The sequence below is a fragment of the Carcharodon carcharias genome, chromosome 4, assembly GCF_017639515.1.
Source record: "Carcharodon carcharias isolate sCarCar2 chromosome 4, sCarCar2.pri, whole genome shotgun sequence".
Classification (NCBI taxonomy): Eukaryota; Metazoa; Chordata; class Chondrichthyes; order Lamniformes; family Lamnidae; genus Carcharodon; species Carcharodon carcharias.
The window spans coordinates 153,237,936-153,256,562 of record NC_054470.1 but is presented as its reverse complement, the minus strand read 5'-3'; the positions used below and the strand labels follow the sequence as shown (position 1 = coordinate 153,256,562).

Below are 18,627 nucleotides of genomic sequence, written 5' to 3'. Positions count from 1 at the left end.
CCTCAGTGTCTTATCGCAAAAAAAAGTAACTAGCTGAGTAGTTTGAAAGTATTGGAAAATAACCCATACAGGACTGAGGCCTTTACAGTAAAGAGAGGGTAAAGTTCTACTTTTGAAAATAGCTGGAGCTGAGGAAACTTCTCTAGTGGAATGTGGCATACTTATGGGTATGCCACAAGTAGTAAATAATTTTAAAATTGATGGGTCTTATAAGATAATTCTTGGGTGGAGGGGAGGGTGGAGTAGGAAGTAAACGTGAATGCATAACATGTGTTTATAAATCATGTTAAGTGCTTGTTTTGTTTACATCTTTTAAAAATAAAAAAAAGCTGGTTTCATTAAAAAAGGTGAAATCTTGCAGCCTAGTTAAATCAAGGGATTTGGATTTCTTTTTAAATGTTAATGGTCCCTAGCTGGATCGTAATAAGATACAAAATTCTGGTCCAGTCTTAACTGGAGGATTGTGTCCAATTCTGGACACTGCACTTTAGGAAGGATGTGAAGGCTTTAGATAGGGTGCAGAAAAGACTTGAGAGGATCTTTCAAGGGATGAGGGACTTCAATTACGTAGATGAATTGGAGATGCTGGGTCTGTTCCCCTTGGAGAAGGCTGAAAAGAGGTTTGATGGAGGGACTCAGAATTATGAGGAATCTGCACAGTAGACAAAGCAGCTGTTCCAATTGGCAGAAGGGCAAGAAGCAGGCGATACAGGTAAAAGGGTGACTGGCAAAAGAAGCAATGGTAACATGAAAAAAATACTTTATACACAGCAAGTGGTTAGGACCTGGAATGCATTGCCTAAAGGTTGTGGTGGAGGCAGATTCAATCGTGGCTTTCAAAAGGGAATTGGATAAGCACCTGAAGGAGGAGAAAAAAAAACTGCAGGGCTATCAAGAAAGGTCTTGGGAGTGGGACTAGCTGAGTTTCTCTTGCAGAGAACTGGCATGGACATGATGGGCCAAATGGCCTCCTGCGCTGTAACCATTCTATGATTCTAAATATTATATGCATATGATTAAGTGGTGTTTTCCATCCTAGAATAAAAGCTCTATTAAAGAATGTTCATGTAACTGATTAATCTCTAGTTGAAATTTTTGATAAGGACATTAGAATGTTGGGTAAGGGTGTTTCTATGGCTGGTGTCTAAGCAGACTTCCAGAACTTTAACATTCCACACGAGAGATCATTAGCAAAAATGACAGCATATGAAATTGGATGTAATCTTGTGACATCGGTTGATAAGTGCTTGGGAGGTAGGAGGCAGTAGGGATAAAGGGCTAGTTGTCTGACCAGTATGATGTGATAATTGTTGTTCACCAGGGTTCTACACAGGGGTTTCAACTTTTCACAGGACGTTAGTGATTGGATGAAACAATAGACTGTTGTATATCTAAATTTACAGATAACACAAAGTTAGGAGGTACGTTAAATTGTGTAGATGGAAATAAGAAATTACAAAGGGACGTAGACATAGTGAGTAGTCAAAACTACGGCAGATGGAAATCAATATGGGAAGGTGTAAGCCTTGGATCCGAGAAAGGTAAATCAGAAATGTTCTAAATCGTGAGAGACCAGGAGCTGTGGAGCAGCAAGGGACTTAGCTAATATGTACACAAATCACTAAAAGCTAGTGCACAGGTACAAAATACAAATCAAAAAGCTAATGGATTGTTGGCCTTTAACTCAAGGGGGTTGAAACGAGGAAGTGATGCCCTTCGGTTTTACAATGTCTTGGTCAGAACCTGTTAGATTTGGGCACCAAATCTCAGGAAATAACAGATTGGCTTTGGAAGGGTACAGTATAGGTTCATCAGATTGACACCAGGGCTTGTAGGGTTAAATAACGAGCACAAGTTGCACATACTTGACTTGTATTCTGAGTTTGGGAGGTCGAGAGATGAGCTAATTAAGGTGTTTAAAATTATAAAGGGATTTGGCAGGGTGGATACAGAAAAATTGGTTTAGCTGTGCTGTTTTCAATAGTGAAACAGCTCATTAACTTTTCTTGCAACCACTCACACATCAAGTAAGGGAAGTTGGGTGAGTAACAGCAGGGTCACATACTTGTAGAACAATGTCTCAAGCATAAGTCATTGCTAAGGTTTATTACAGCATAATGTACCACAGTAATCAATGTTTTTATCCAGAAGTATCATGTTTAAAAAACACACTGCTTTGAGAAACTTCAAGAGGGTGAGAGAGCAGCAGAAACCAGGATTAAAGTTTGAATGCAGGTGAGAAAACAACAGCAATACTTCAGTCAAGTCAGGTAGGAAAGTTAACTCTTTTCACTGTATTACAATTTCAAATAAAAAATAAATTTTCCATCTAGAGATATGGTGGCAGCTTTCCTTCTCATAAGACAATAGTTTGTGCCATGGTGATCAATTCACACTGGCTAGCGTGGCTTTGGAGTCCCATTCTGGCATAGCAGTCTGTCACACTTGCTGCAGAGGAAGAGAGTGGGTTGAGAAGGTGCATAATTTGCTGACTTCTGTCTTCTCTGGGCCCCTTCTCAGCCAGAGCTTTTTGCTTCTTATAGTAGTACAGAGCTTGAATATTGCTGAAAAAAAACTTGTCGAAGCTTTGTCTTGTACTCCTTAGGACAATTCACAAGAAAATGCCACTTTCTTACCCAGCTTGGGCATAATAGTTGCAGCTTCTGCGATGCATGACTGATTTCAGCATCAAGTGAGAGTTTGCTGGTGATTGTGGAGCCCAGATTTATGAAGCCATCAACCTCCAGCATCACATTGTCAATGTTGATAGATGGTGGCATTGCAATACCCTGAACCTTGACATTTGTCTTTCAGATGCTGATGGTCAAACCAAACTCTTTACAGGTATGAGAGTCTGTGCATTTGCCGCTGAAGGTGTTCCTCAGAGTGGAATGCTAGTGTGGCATCATCAGTGTAGAGAAACTCTGATGACCTGGTGCACCTTTGTTTTGGATCTCAGGTGACCAAGGCTGAATAGCTGTCCTCACTTCTTGTATGTAAGCAGACATGCTCTGTAGATTATCTGAAGGCACGTGACAGCAGCAACAAGAAAAATATGTCAAAGTGTCAGAGCCAGAACACAACCCACTGTTTCAATCATAGAAATCTTACGGCACAGAAAGAGGCCATTTGGCCCATAGTGTTTGCGTCGGCTAAAAAACGAACCATCCAGCCTAATCCCACTTTCCAGCAGTTGGTCCGTAGCCCTGTAGGTTACAGCACTCTAGGTGCATATCTAGACACCTTTTAAATGAGTGAAGGTTTCTGCCTCTATTAACCAATAAGTTCCAGACTCCCACAACCCTCTTGGTGAAAAAATTTCTCTCACCTCCCCCTCTAATCTTTCTGCCAATCCATGCCCTGTATTCATGGACCTGACTGCTAAAGTAAATATGCCCTTCCCATCCACTTTATCCAGGCCCCTCCACAATTTTGCACATTTCAATCAAATCTCCCCTCAGCCTCCTCTGTTCCAGGAGAACCACCTCAGCCGATCAAATCCTTCCTCATCACTGAAATTTTCCAGTCATGGCAACATCCTTGTAAATCTCCTCTGTATCGTCTAATGTAATTATAATGAGGTGACCAGAACTGCACACAGTACTCAAGTTCTGGCATAACTACTATTTTATATAGTTCCAGCACAACCTCCCTGCTCTCATATTCTATATCTCGGCTAATAAATGAAAGGATTTCATATGCCTTCTTAACCACCTTACCAACCTGCCTTGCTACCTTCAGGGATCTCTCTATATTTCACTTCTGGGTCCCTTATTTCCTCTACACCTCTCAGTATCTTCCCGTTTATTGTGTAACCCTTTGCCTTAGAACCATAGAAAAGTTACAGCACAGAAGGAGGCCATTCGGCTCATCTTGTCCATGCCAGCCTGAGGACACCCAGGTGCCCTTTCTAATCCCACCTTCCTGCACCCGGCCCATAGCCCTGCAGCTTACAGCACTTTAGTTGCAGATCCAGGTACTTTTTAAAAGAGTTTAAAGTTTCTGCCTCTACCACCAACTTGGGCAGTGAATTACAGACACCCACTATCCTCTGCGTTAAAAAGTTCTTCCTCATGTCCCCCCCCCTATACCTACTGCCACTTATCTTGAACCTATGTCTCCTGGTTCTAGAATTCTCCATCAAGGGAAACAATTTTATCCTGTCCACTCTATCTATTCCCCTCATAATTTTGTACACCTCAATCATGTCACCTCTCAGCCTTCTTTGTTCCAGGGAAAATAACCCCAATCTATCCAATCTCTCCTCGTAGCTACACTTTCTAACTCTGGCAACATTCTTGTTAACCTCCTCTGCACTCTCTCTAGAGCTATTACGTCCTTCCTGTAATGTGATGACCAGAACGGCACACAATACTCCAGTTGTGGCCTCACCAGTGCTTTACACAATTCCAACATTATGTCCTTACTTTTATATTCTATACCTCTGCCAATGAAGGAGAGCATTTCATATGCCTTCTTTACAACCTTGTCTACTTGAACTGCTGCCTTCATGGACCTGTGTACTTGTGCGCCAAGATCTCTCACTGCATCTACCCTCTTAGTATATTCCCATTTATTGTGTAATCCCTATAACTGTTTGACCTCCCTAAATGTATGACCTCACACTTCTCTATGTTAAAATCCATCTGCCACTTTACCGCCCACTCCACCAACCCATCTATATCGTTTTGGAGATTCTGGCTATCCTCTACACTATTCACTACTCAGCCAATCTTTGTGTCATCTGCAAATTTCCCAATCGTGCCCCCCACGTTCACGTCCAAATCGTTAATATATAACACAAACAGCAAGGGTCCCAACACCAAGCCCTGTGGAACACCACTTGAGACAACTTTCCATTCGCAAGGGCATCCATCGACCATTACCCTTTGTTTCCTGTTACAAAGCCAATCTTTTATCCAGTTTGCCACATTACCCTGAATCCCATGGGCTTTTACTTTCCTGACCAATCTGCCATGTGGGACCTTGTCAAATGCCTTGCTAAAATCCATGTACACAACATCCACTGCACTACCTTCATCAACCCTTCTTGTCACTTCCTCAAAAAATTCAATCAAATTTGTGAGGCAAGACCTTCCTTAACAAATCCATGCTGACCATCCCTGACTAGTCTATGCCTTTCCACATGACAGTTAATCCTATCTCTCAGGATTGATTCTACTAATTTGCTCACCACCAATGTAAGACTAACTGGCCTATAATTGTTTGGCATTTCCTTTGACCCCTTTTTAAACAATGGAACTAAGTTTGCATTTCTCCAGTCCTCCGGTACCTCCCCTGTATGTAGTGAAGATTGGAAAATTATCCTCAGAGCATCTGCTATCTCCTCCCTAACTTCTTTCAGCAGCCTCGGAAACAATCCATCTGGTCCTGGTGACTTATCAACTTTCAAGGATTTCAACCCTTCGAGTACTTCCTCTCTCTTTATGACTATCCCACCAATATCTTGCAGTGTTCCTCCTGGACTACTGTATCTACATCCTCCCTTTCCTTTGTAAACACAGAGACAAAATATTCATTCAAAACCCTTCCCACAGCCTCTGCATCTACACACAAGTTTCCATCTTCATCTCTGATAGGTCTCACTTTTTCCTTAACTAACCTTTTAGCATTAATGTTTTGGTAAAACATCTTTGGGTTATCTTTAACTTTACTTGCTAATCTTTTTTCATGCCTTCTCTTTGATTTCCTTATTTACTTCGTCCCTGCACTTCCTATATTCATCTAAGCTATCTGCAGTGCTTAGTTCTGTGTGTTCATCGTACGCTTTCTTTATCTGTTTGATCTTCCCCTGTATTCCTCTAGACAACCAGGGAGGTCTAGATTTGGCAGTACCACTCTTATTTTTGTAGGTGCCATGTCTACTTTGTACAGTTAGGATCTCACTTTTTAGTGCTTCCCACTGGCTTTCCACTGTTTTATCTTCCAGTCTACCTCAGCCAAGTCCCTTCCCATTTCTGCAAAATTTGCCTTCCCCCAGTTCAAGACTTTTACTCCTGCCTTATCGCTTTCCTTTTTCATGGTAATGTTAAATCTAACTGAATTGTGATCACTGCCACCAACTGTCACTTCACACACTTGCCCTTCTTCATTCCCCAAGACTAGGTCTAGAATAGCATCTCCTCTCATTGGGTTTGTCATTAATTGGTTGAAAAAATTTTCCTGGACACACTGCATGAATTTTTCTCCCTCAGTGCCCCTTATATTGTTTGAATCCCAGTTGATATTAGGATAGTTGAAGTCTCCTACTATTTTTGCCCTCTTGTTCTTACAAGCAGAAATTTGCCTACATATTTGTTCTTCTATCTCCCTTTCACCATTGGGGGTCTGTAGTATACTCCCAGTAGTGTGACTAAGCTCAATCCATAAAGCCTCGTTTGTTGACCCATTTAGTATATCATCCCTTCTCACAACTAGAATTGATTCTTTACCCATTAGTACTATCCCACCCCCCTTCCTTTTTTATCTCCTACTCTTTCGTGTCTGAAGACTCTATAACCAGGGATATTTAGCTGCCAGTTTTGTCCCTACTTTAACCAGGTCTCCATTATAGTAATGACATCCTGCTGCCATGTGTCTACCTGTGCCCTTAACTCATCTACCGTGTCTGTAATACTCCTTGCATTGAAGTATAAACAGTTTAACCTCGTCAATTTCCCTTGCTGGACACTTCTTAAACTTTGCTTCTCTGTTTGATCTCCCCAAATGCATCACCTCACACTTCTCTGGGTTGAATTCCATTTGCTATTTTTCTGCCCACCTGACCAGTTTGACCCCACTGTGCATCTCAAAAGGAGCCTAGATGTTACCCCTTCATAGCTGACCTTGCTCATCATGTTGTCATGAAAGAGATCTGAGCACACTGAGCAGCTCCGGTGTGCAGCCAATTTTCTCCAGCAGCTTAAACAGACTGCCCCTGCTCACATGGTCGAATGCCTTGGTGAGATCTCAATATATATATATATACACACAACGGTCTCCTTTGCTCATAAAATTTCATTTGTGGTTGCCAGACTGAGAATATCATGTCAAATGTAGATATATCTGAAGCTTATCCATAGAGCTTCAGGACATTGCTAAGTATTTCCCATCCAATTGGTTAATTTTGAAGTACAGATAGTAGTGTTTTGTGAACAAACATAGCAGCTAATTTGTACAAAGCAAATAATGTCACAAGCATTCCCTCAGCACTGGACTGGTGTTTTAAGCAAGGCTATGTTCTCAAATTCTGACTTGAATGACACCATGACCTGTGCTACCATTAAGCCAAACTGACACTTGGAGTTGGAGCCAGATGGAGGAGTAGACTGCTTTCAGCGATATTCTGATCTGGCTTTCTGGGAGCACAATTTGACCCATAAATGTCCTTTGGTTCTGATCACTAGCCTTGGTCAACTCCTCTGCTGCTCTGGAGAAATTGTATTAATATTTTGACCAAACTCTAGGGATAAATTTAAAATCCATTGAAAGTCACAAAAGAATGAAAGCAAAACAGGTGAAGTGACTCACCTGGTGGTGATGTCTCTCTATTGTGTGGGCTTTTAGCCAATTTTCAACCTCTTCAATTTTCTTCTTGTGAACTGCAAGTTCACTCTGAAACAGGACAGAACACAAAATAATATTAAGAGAAACATCATCATAGCTGCATAGTATCAGTAATACATAGCACAAATAATGCATTCAGTAACTCAAAGACATATAATAAATTAGCTTATGATCACAATCACAAAATTGTTACAGCATAGGAGGCGGTCATTTGGCCTGTTGTCTCTGTGTTGGTTTTCGAATGAGCAATTCACTTAGTCATTCCCCCGCCATCTCCCCACAACCCTGGACATTCCTTTTCAGATAATAATCCAACTGCCTCTTGAATGCCTTGATTGAACCTGCCCCCACCACATTCTCAGGCAGCACATTCCAGATCTTAACCATTCAGTGAAAAAGCCTCTATTGCTTCTCATGCCAATTACCTTAAATCTGTGCCCTCTCATTCTCAATCCTTACACCAGTGGGAACAGTTTTTCCCAATTCCCAAGATTCCTCATGATTTTGAATACCTCTGTCAAATCTCCTCTCAACTTTCTCTTTGTCAAGGAGAACAGTCCCAACTTTCCAATCTATCTTCATAACTGAAGTTCCTTATCCCTGGAACTATTCTCATGAATCTTTTCTGCACTCTTTCCAATGCCTTCCTTCACATCTTTCCTAAAGTGTGGCACCCAGAATTAAATGCAATTTTCCAGTTGAGGTCAAAGTAATGTTTTATATACAAGTTTAACAGAACCTCCTTGCTCTTGTATTCTATGCCCCTATTAATAAGGCCTAGGGTACTGTCTACTAGTGTTTAGTTTAGTGATTCAGTTATCTTTTAGTCATTTTATCAAACAAATCAATAGTGTAATATTTGATTTTTAAAAAAATTAACTTTGCAAAGGAGTTAGCGGAAACTTCCAGGTTAGGAAGTTTCTGCTATGATCGAAATCTTAGCATAGGCTGTCAAATCAAATACAAGCAAGATTCTCAGAATAGGTTCATGATTTTTAAAAATGTATGCTTTCACGGGGTGTGGGCCTCATTGGCTAGGCAAGCATTTATTGCCCATCCGCAGCTGCCCTCAAAAGGTGGCGGTGAGCCACCTTATTGAACTGCTGAAATCCATGTAGTGTAAGTACTCCTATAGTGCTGTTAGAAAGGGAGTTCTAGGATTTTGACCTAGCAACAGTGAAGGAATGGTGATAAAGTGCCAAGTCAGAATGGTGGGTGGCTTGGAGGAGAAATTGCAGGTAGTGGTGTTCCCATACATTTGCTGCCTTTGTCCTAAGTGGTAGAGGTCATGGATATAGAAGGTGCTGTTGAAGGAGCCTTGGTGAGTTGCTGCAGTGCATCTTGTAAATGGTACACACTGCTGCTACTGTGCTTTGGTAGTGGAGGGAGTGAATGTTCAAGATGGTGTATGGGGTCCCAATAAAGCGGCTGCTTTATCACGGATGGTGTCGAGCTTCTTGAGTGTTGTTGGAGCTGCACTCGTCCAGGAAGGTACTCCATCACACTCCTGATTTGTGCCTTGTAGATGGTGGACAGGCTTTGGGGAGTCAGGATGTGAGTTACTTGCCACAGGATTCCTAGCCTCTGACCTGCTTTTATAGCCACAGTATTTATATGGCTAATCCAGTTCAGTTTCTTGTCAATAATAACCCCCAGGATGTTGATACTGGGGGATTTATGATGGTAATGCCACTGAATGTCAATGGGAGATGGTCAGATTCTATGTTGTTGGAGATGGTCATTGCCTGACGTTGGTGGCCAGTACTTGCCACTTATCAGCCCAAGCTGGAACATCATCCAGCTCTTGCTCAATATGGACACAGACTGCTTCAGTATCGGAGGAGTCGCGAATGGTGATGAATATTGTGCAGTCAGCCATGAACATCCCCACTTCTGACCTTCTGATCGAGGCAAGGTCATTTGTGAAACAGCTGAAGATGGCTGTGCCTTGGACACCACCCTGAGGACCTCCTGTAGCAATGTGCTGGGACTAGATCATCGATCTCCTGCAACCACAACCATCTTCCATTATGCTAGGTAAAACGCCAAGGGGGACAACAAAGTGAGAATTTGCCCACTGATACCCATCAATTTGAAAATTACTTGGGCTCCTTGATGCCACACTCAGTAATAAGCTGCCTTGATGTCAAGGGCTGTCACTCTAAACACCTCTGCAATTCACCTCCTTTGTTCAAGACTGTAATGAGGCCTGGAACTGATCGGGCATTATCGAGCAGGTTATTGGCGAGTAAATGCTGTTTAATCACACTGCTGACTACACCATCTATCACTTTGCTGATGATGGAGAGTCAACTGATGGGGCAGCATTTTGGCCAGATTCAATTTGTCCTGTTTTTTGTGGACAGAATGTACCTGCATTTTTTTCCAGGTAGGTACCAGTGTTGTAGTTGTACTGGAACTGGTTGGCTAGAGGCATGGCTCTTTCTAGAGTGCACAGCCAAGACGTTGTCAGAGCGTTTGCTGCATTTAGTACGCTCAGTCTTTTCTTGATGAATTGGCTGAAGGCTTGCTTGTGATGTTGGGGATCTCAAGAAGAGGCCAAGATGGATCATTGACCGGCACTTCCAGCTGAGGACATGGCTACAAAATGCTTCAGCCTTGCTTGTTACACTCACGTACTGGTCTCTGTTATCATTGAGAATGGGCATGTTCTTTGTAGACTTCAATCCTATTCCTAATCGGGTACTCATTTGACTTTTTCCTTAAAAAAGTATCGCTTGAATTGGAAGCCTACTCTGTCGATCTTTGACACTGTAGGGAAAATAAATTCCTTCTAATCTTGCCTGATGCTTGCTTATTTTATAGTCCTAACCTCCAGGTGTATGCTTCCATAATTTAGACTCACTTGTAGTCTTTGAACTGTTAATTTTAAATACAACATGAAGAATAGCTGAATTCTGTTTGCGAATAAGGAGGCATTAATATTAGCCTAGTTTTATATGTGAGTATAAGCAAAAATGACAATTGTTTTTAATCTGTTTCGATAGTGAAAGGGCACACTTTTAATTTCTGTCTCTTAGTCCTGCAGCTCAATATTGTCAAGCTGCATTATATGTCTGCTAGTCATGGACCTTTCAGTTCTTTCCAAGTCAAAAGGATAAATCATTTGCTAGCAGGAACTATGCGGTTGACAAGACTGAGGGTTAATATGGAAAAGAGGAGGAATTTCTCCCCTAGTTTGAAAAAAACAAATTTAATTTGCATGGGATTTTTAAAATCACTTTTCCACATAAAAGATCTCAATGCGATTTACACTGAAGCACTATTTTAAATTGAAGTGAAACCACAAACGTGCACCAGGACAAAGGGTGGACCTTACATTAATTAGCTTACTCAAGGTAATAAGTAGCCACTAAGCTGGTTAAGCAATGGGGATTTCTTAACTCATTTAAGACACACACAATGTGAAATAGTCTGGCCAAACCATCATCGGACGAAAGGGTCAATCAGTTTAATTGGCAACTCTACTGGCAAGGTCAGCTCCCACAAGGCTGCTAATTAACACAGAAACAGGCCAAATCTCAAAAGAAGAAAGTCAGCCTAGGCCAAGAAAAGAAAAGGGAATGTTATTTTTTAGCATGCTAATAAACAAAGTGTCATATTTTTCCAATTTACAAGGAGTGACTAAAGTTATATAGTATTAAAATGAAGCTCGTCACGTACCCATAAGTTTCATAATATTATGGTGGTTTATTATAAAGTAGGTTTATGGGTGAGAGTGTAGATGGTTGTGTGTGATTTAATTAGAGTCAGATAGACTGCAAGCTTGAAATTATCAAAAGTTAGGGGTAAAAGGCATTTGAAATGCTAATGAGTAAACACAGATGAAGTCCTAGTATGTAGGGTGTGAAGGAAATTTGCATTTTTAGATAAATGAAGGAGTTATTTGGATTTCAAAGGGATGGTAGGATGTTTATAACTAACAACATAAATAGGGCAAGGCTATTATGTTTATTTTTTCCAAAAACAGACTGACCATATTGGCAAAATGAAAAGTCTTTTCTATTATGAGAAAAGTACATTTCCAAAAACATATAGAACAATGGAATTTGCAGATGATTAAAGAAAGAGAACATATATAAAGAAGGAAGGTGTTGTTGTGAAGCCATAAGAACTAAAAGGAGTGTGTTTTTTAAAAAAAAAGCTTTAGGGAAGCTTCTAGCCATGTTTGCAAAAGTCTGTTGTGTCCAGTAACTAAAGTTGGAGAAAAGCCTTTGGGATTGCACTGTTGAGTGGGTACTGTAGTAAATTTACTGGCTTGCTATTTAAATTTAAACTCTATTTTGGATTGTTGCCTTAAAAGGAGGTGTGTAGTCAGGAGTCAGTTTAATTAGGAATTTTAGCAGTATAATATTAAGTAACTGTAATCTTATGTGCTTGACATCTTTTTTGTTAAATGTTTTAATTTAGTTTTTTTAAATCTCTAAAAAGGTGTTAGCGAACTAATTACTTCTGAATTCAGTGCCCAAATCTTCTTGTAATAAATACAAAATGCAAAGCTGTGAGATAACATAGCCAAGTTTCCCTTGTGAATTTGGTCTGCCTGGCACACATCACCTGCCACGTAATAACAGGCTTGCCAAAACTTAACCTTATCTGGCCTTGTTCAATTAAATTGTTTATCAGTCACATATAGACACAAATAACTTGCATTAATATAGCACCTTTAATATAGTAAAACAAACAAATGCACTTCACAGAAGCATGAGGGAAGGCAGTGGCGTAGTGGTATTGTCACTGGATTAATCATTCAGAGACCCAGGGCAATGTTTTGGGAAACTGGGTTCAAATCCCACCATGGCAGATGGTGAGATTTGAATCCAATAAAAATATGGAATTAAAAGTCTGACGATAACCACAAAGCCATTGCTGATTGTGATAAAAACCCATCTGGTTCACTAATATCCTTTAGGGAAGGAAATCTGCTGGCCTACATGTGACTCCAGACCCACAGCAATGTGGTTGACTCTTAAATACCCTTTGAACAAGGATAGTTAGGGATGGGCAATAAATGGTGGCCTAGCCAGCAATGCCCACATCCCATTAACAAATAAAAAAGATAATTATCAAATAAAATTTGTGTGTGGATCACTATCTAATTTATATAACAAGGAGGTCTCAGAGTTACTACACAGACTGGTGCCATTAGTCCAAAAAAAATCTAAAACATAGCTGAAAGTTGTAACACCACCTTAATCATATCCTAAGCAATTATCAAATTGAATAGTCACCTTTTCTGCTACAAAGAAAGTGTGGAAAAGTTTTTTCAAAATCTATACACCTGAACTTCAGGGAAACAGATCATGGAGTTTATTATGTATCACGTACATACCTGTGTCTGAGGCCTATATTCATCCACCCAGGGTTCATTAGGATTTGAAGATGAGTTTTGTCTACAGCGATCAAAAATCTGCTCCACATCAGATACTTTTGCTCTTTTTTGGCTCTTTGCGTTGTTTAAGATGAAGGACTGCAATGTTTTGTCTCTTTCTGTCCAAAGAATTTTCTGAACTCCACTACTTGACCCTGAATTGCTAGATGGTTTTTTGTCTGCAGTCAATGGTAAGGTAGAGTTGCTGATACCATCAAAAGACGGACTCACCCAGTTTGTCACCTAAAATAACAATTTTGGAAAAGAAAGACTCTCTTATATACTGTAATGCTTTTCATGACCTCAAGGATGTGCCAAAGCACTTTACAGCCAATGAAGTACTTTTGAAGTATAGTCACTATTGTAATATAGAAAATGTGGCAGACAACCTGCACGTATCAAACTCCCACAAGCGGCAATCTGATGACCAGATAATCTGCTTTTTAAAGGGACGTTGATTCAGAAATTAATATTGGCCAAGTGAGAAACAATATCACTTACCAAGCATTTATCACAGACCTTGAGGAATTCCTCATATCTTCAAATGCAAAGTTAATACCTAGAATTGTGAGTTTGCATAATCTAAGTTTTATCATATGATGTAATTATAAATATAATTTGGTTCCAAAAGTTAATTTCATCATAACAGCAGATTTCATCATGCAAGAAGATTTGAATTCTTTTAATTTTCAAATTGCAGGATTCTTGAGCTGGAATATTTGTTGTTATTTGATTTCTGCTAATGAAATTAAATATTACCTAAAGAAATGCAGTATCAACATTGTGTGCAGTTTTACAAGTTGTTTAAAATCTCTTAAAATTTGTGTTACAGAAATGCCAAGTTTATTCTATGTTGGAAAGGCCAGGTACAGAAAAATAAACCATCTTAGTCTGAATCCAGAACATTTTTTTCAAGAAATGTAATGCATTATGGATGGTAATGGTGTTAAACAGCACACCCTATCGTGCATGGTTCAATTTGCAATAACACTGTTTATGAAATACAGTCTCTTGCTATGATAAATTTATTATATTTTTCCCTGTTCCAAAAGACAAATATCAACATAAAACAATATTAAATTGTCTTTTTTTAATTAGAAACTCCAACCCAAATCATGAATTTCAAAATATACAGTCCAATGTTTACAAAACAGAGCAGTTACCAGAAGCTTTTTCTTCTCTCTCTCCAGTTTACCCTCTGCTCCTAAAAATTGTGTGGCAACTGAAATATGGTTCAGTGCCTTTGGTATCTCTCTTGTAGTTGAAATTCCTCATTGGTAAGTCTAGACAGAGAGTGTGTTCCATTATTTGAAGGGCTGCATTTCTGGCTCCAATCCAGTGCGATGCTCCTGACCTTTTGTCACCTCATGGAGGCAAGTAGGGGAACTGTCTAGTTGGTGTGTTCCTGGGGCTGGTTGTCAACAGTTCCAAGATAGACAGAGCTGATGGGGTTCTTTGCTCTGGCTGCCTGTCTCTCTTCCATGGTAACATTTGCATCCGGGTTTCCCTGGAGGAGTAGGTGGCATCCAATTAAGGACTTTTGGGAGCAATGGGCACTGTGAAGGGAAAGGGGAGTGGGGGGGGGTGGGGGCATCTAAAGTGCATAATTGACAGTAAGAACAGTTTTATGAGTTAATTGTTAAGCTTGCTTTGTTCCATTTTTCTTTATTGTTTGTGCCCCTTTAAAAAGGGAGCACTTCTGTTAAATTAATTTTTGAGTTGCTTGATGGCACTAACAGTTTTTCAGCAGAGGTCACTGGACAGCAGTGAGAAACAGGATGGCCAATTTTACCCCCCAACCCCCACCCCTGCCCTGGGATCTTAAGGCACTGCTTGCTGTCTCAGATAAGAATAACCCAGAACAGTGAGTGAACCTATGTCTCATTCTCTAAAGCTCAGCATGAAACACTAAATTATCTACTGACCGAATCAAAGTTGCATAGAATTTACGATACTGAAACAGGCCATTCAGCCCAACTGTGCTGGCATTTATGCTCCACACAAGCTTCCTCCTACCTTTTCATCTAACTATCAGAACTCCCTCATGTATTTACCTAGCTTCCCCATAAATCCATCTATGCTACTTCCTACCACATATAGTTGTTGAGACAAGTTAGAAAAATTAATGTCTTGAATAGCAGTCAAAGCTGTAATGTTCCTAGCATCAAAAGTAAAAGTAGCTCCTGTGAAAGTGAAATAATTAACTTATCATCGCAGCTTGGACTTCTCCATTTAAAAAAATAGAAACAATTGAACATATTGTGTTCTCAACCCAGATACTGTAACACTACACAAAAATACCAATTCCAAAATACTGATTGTAAAACACATTTACCTTCGCAGAAACAACCTTTCTGCTGACAGAAGATTTTGACATCATCAACTTTGCTGATAGTCATAAGCGAGCTACGTTCTGCACCTTCAACAATAAAGTCACTTCTCACAAGTTCAGCTTCAGGAAGGAAAGAAAATGCCAAGTTTTAACTCAAATCATTTACCTCTATTTGTAATTACTAAGTATTTTGTATTAACATAAAATGTAAATTGACACCCTGGGACAAGTCTATAGTTTTGCCAGTCAATGCTAAAACTTAGTGGGTGAACTCCTGGGACCTAGAGTTTCTGTTCGATTGTGCTGGTTTATTTGGTGAAATTCCTTCAATATCAGCATAAATGGGGCAAAGGATTGTGGAATTTTGGGCACATATGGTATTCAGCATGACTCAAGTTTGTGATCTTTTGTACCAATTTTAAGAAACTTGTACTAAAAGCAGGTCTCGCCCACAAATGTGGCTTCACCAGTGAATTCGCCACTATTGGGAGTTTCCACTAATTGCACTCAATCACAGGCACGAGACAGTTCCAAACATTAAGCTGGATCTTTTGGATGCAGGGACACTAATAGGTACATTTTGAAAGTTTTATTTTCAAATTTATTGAGGAATTGACAAACCTGCCCTGAACTAACAGTCAAATAGTTACTTATATTTTTTAAAAAGCCATTTTCAGTCATTTAAAATCAGGTTATTCTCAGGTGATGAATAGGTGCTGTGATTTAAAATGCTTATTTTACATAATACAGATGTAAAGAGGTTTAATTAATAAAACTGTGCTACCACTCAAATATAACAAGGATTTACTTCTTAAAAAAATAAAGCAACTTTTAAAGAAATACATTTTAAAACACTGCCCAACTGCACTGATCCATGGCAGACTTTGCCTTTGGTGATATGAAAATCAGTTATTGAAAAAACCCCGGAAAAACAACACTTCAAAATAGGTGTAATTTTGGGTGCAATCTGTGTGGGAATCGCGGACCACATGCACATTTGAAACACTACCCCATTGGATAGTGTGGTATTGAGACCAAGAACTCCAGTTCAATTGCTGATTTATGGCTAGTGGTTGTTTCTCACTTGGGGGAACTACAATTGACCTCAATATCCTTTAACTGGGGAAGGGAAAGGAGGGTTGCAAAATCAGCTGTCATTTCTGCTCTTGATCACTATCTATTGATCCTTGCTGAAAGAGAGTGTACGGGGTAACCTGATTAGGCTCCTACAAATACATGGTTAATAATCATTTTACATGATCACACATGAAGAACATTTACCCTACATGAAGGCACGTGAACAACACACTAGTAGAAAGTGTCCAAACAGAAACTTTTTTCTCCCTTTGCCTTTCTAACCTCAGGGACACTGAGGTCAATAAAGGTATGTTCACTTATTAAGATCTGATCATTTGGCAATAATTTAGAAGAGGGTGGTTGTTGCCCATTAAATTATATCACAGCATATCTTAAGTTTCAGAAAGGAGCAAAGAGAAAGCAAGTTAAAAACATGAAGATCAATTGGAAGGCAATGAATTTTACGTAGACCAGGGTAAGACTAACACCTCAATTTTATTCCTTTAGAAGTTTCTTTGGAGGAAAAAAGTACCAATGTACCTCTATCCACAATGAAGGTTTGGATCAGATCATTTGTAGGTACTGAATGATTTACAAGCAAGAGGGAATAAAGGAATGACTCAATCACTCCTCAATATTGTCCTTCCTTATATTAACAATCACCTGAAATAAAACTTTCTGCTCAATATCTCAACTCCCAGTATACTGTAAGAAAGGCAAGGGATTACCTTCTGTGCCACAGAATGATCTATTTTGGACTCTGATATCTTATTTAAGGAGACGCAGAAAGAAAATTGCAAGCCATGATCAAAAAACTCAATTTGCTTTCGTCCATAAATTGGGCGGAGAATAATTCAAGATTTTAATATTTGTATATAAAAGTACTGAATTGAAATTAGTTAAAACCAGTATTTTCATATTTTGAAAATTACCTATTTTTTAATTATTTGAATTTTTCAAACATTCCATTTCAGGAATGCAAAAACATCAAGGTAAATTGTTTATGGAATTCAGTTTTTACTCCGAAGATCACAGAATCCTTAATTTGAATATTACAAAACACAGGTGTCAAACAAATTGCAGGCAGCTTAAACCCATCAAACAGCTTAGAGCCATAGAGAGGACCACATCTGGTATCAGGACAAGCATTTTGAGGCGGCCACTTTTTAAGCAAGTTGAAAGCTGGAGCTTGACTGAAGTGCAACGAAGTTCAAAAAGACATGCAGGACAGAATGCAAGAAACACCATAACATGTGAAAATTAAGTTCAGTTTCAAATTTGCAGCAACTGATCATAAGACATTTGAAGCTCATAAGGAGCATCATCATCTCCCAGACAACCACTTCATGATTCCATACCTGAAGCGGCATTAAAACCTTTTGGTTTACATTTTAGTAAGATTGATAGATATCTACCCTCCACCAATACAATGTGTGCCTGCCAATTCTCACTGATTTGCTGCAAGTCCTACACAGGTTCAGAAATGTAATCTATTCTGATGCATCATACACTTAAAAAATGTGTTTCGTTTGTTTGAATGCAACTCCCTGGTTTCTTTATAGCTATGTCACACACCCAAATAACAAAGCTGCTGAATATCAATGCACAAAAATTTAATTCACCCCTCACTCACTTTTCAGGGATGAGGGCCAAAGACAATGTCTGAAAATTGGTGGCCAAAGACAAGAAGGTCTGAAATTTTCTTTGACAGGGAATCAAGTAATTATAACACTTTTTATAATCTGTAGTGAATGCAAATGCTTCTAGGCCACTTCAAGTGGGTGGAATTATTAGATTGAGTGGGTTGATTGAGAACAGTTCTGTTGAAGAGGACTCGAAACGTCAACTCTTTTCTTCTCCGCCGATGCTGCCAGATCTGCTGAGTTTTTCCAGGTAATTCTGTTTTTGTGATGTGTATACTTCACTCAAGTCACCCCTCACTCTTCTAAACTCCTGTGGAAACAAGCCCAGTCTGTCCAACATTTCCTCATATGACAATCCGCTCATTCCAAATAACAATCTAGTAAATCTCCTCTGAAACCACCTCCAACGCATTTACATCTTTCCTTAAATAAGGAGACCAAAACTGCACAGTATTCGAGGTGCTGTCTCACCAATGCTCTGTATAACTGAAGCATAGTATCCTCTTATGTTCAATTCCTCTCATAAGAAAAAATAAGATTCCATTAGCCTTAATTACGAGCTGTACCCATATACTAATGTTTTGTGACTCATGCACTAGGATACCTAGATCCCTCTG

General features: G+C 39.5%; 1 protein-coding gene across 1 annotated transcript in view; it reads right to left on the bottom strand.

The window, feature by feature from the left end:
* rad17 (RAD17 checkpoint clamp loader component) overlaps positions 1 to 18,627 on the bottom strand; it is a 68,469-nt gene that overhangs the window by 48,511 nt on the left and 1,331 nt on the right. Inside the window, exons 2-4 of the mRNA XM_041186442.1 lie at positions 15,294 to 15,410; positions 12,920 to 13,201; positions 7,531 to 7,614 (exon numbers count right to left, since the gene is read on the bottom strand). Coding sequence (XP_041042376.1) covers positions 7,531 to 7,614; positions 12,920 to 13,201; positions 15,294 to 15,338 — 411 coding nt within the window. The 5' untranslated portion in view covers positions 15,339 to 15,410. The remainder of the gene's footprint in view (positions 1 to 7,530; positions 7,615 to 12,919; positions 13,202 to 15,293; positions 15,411 to 18,627) is intronic.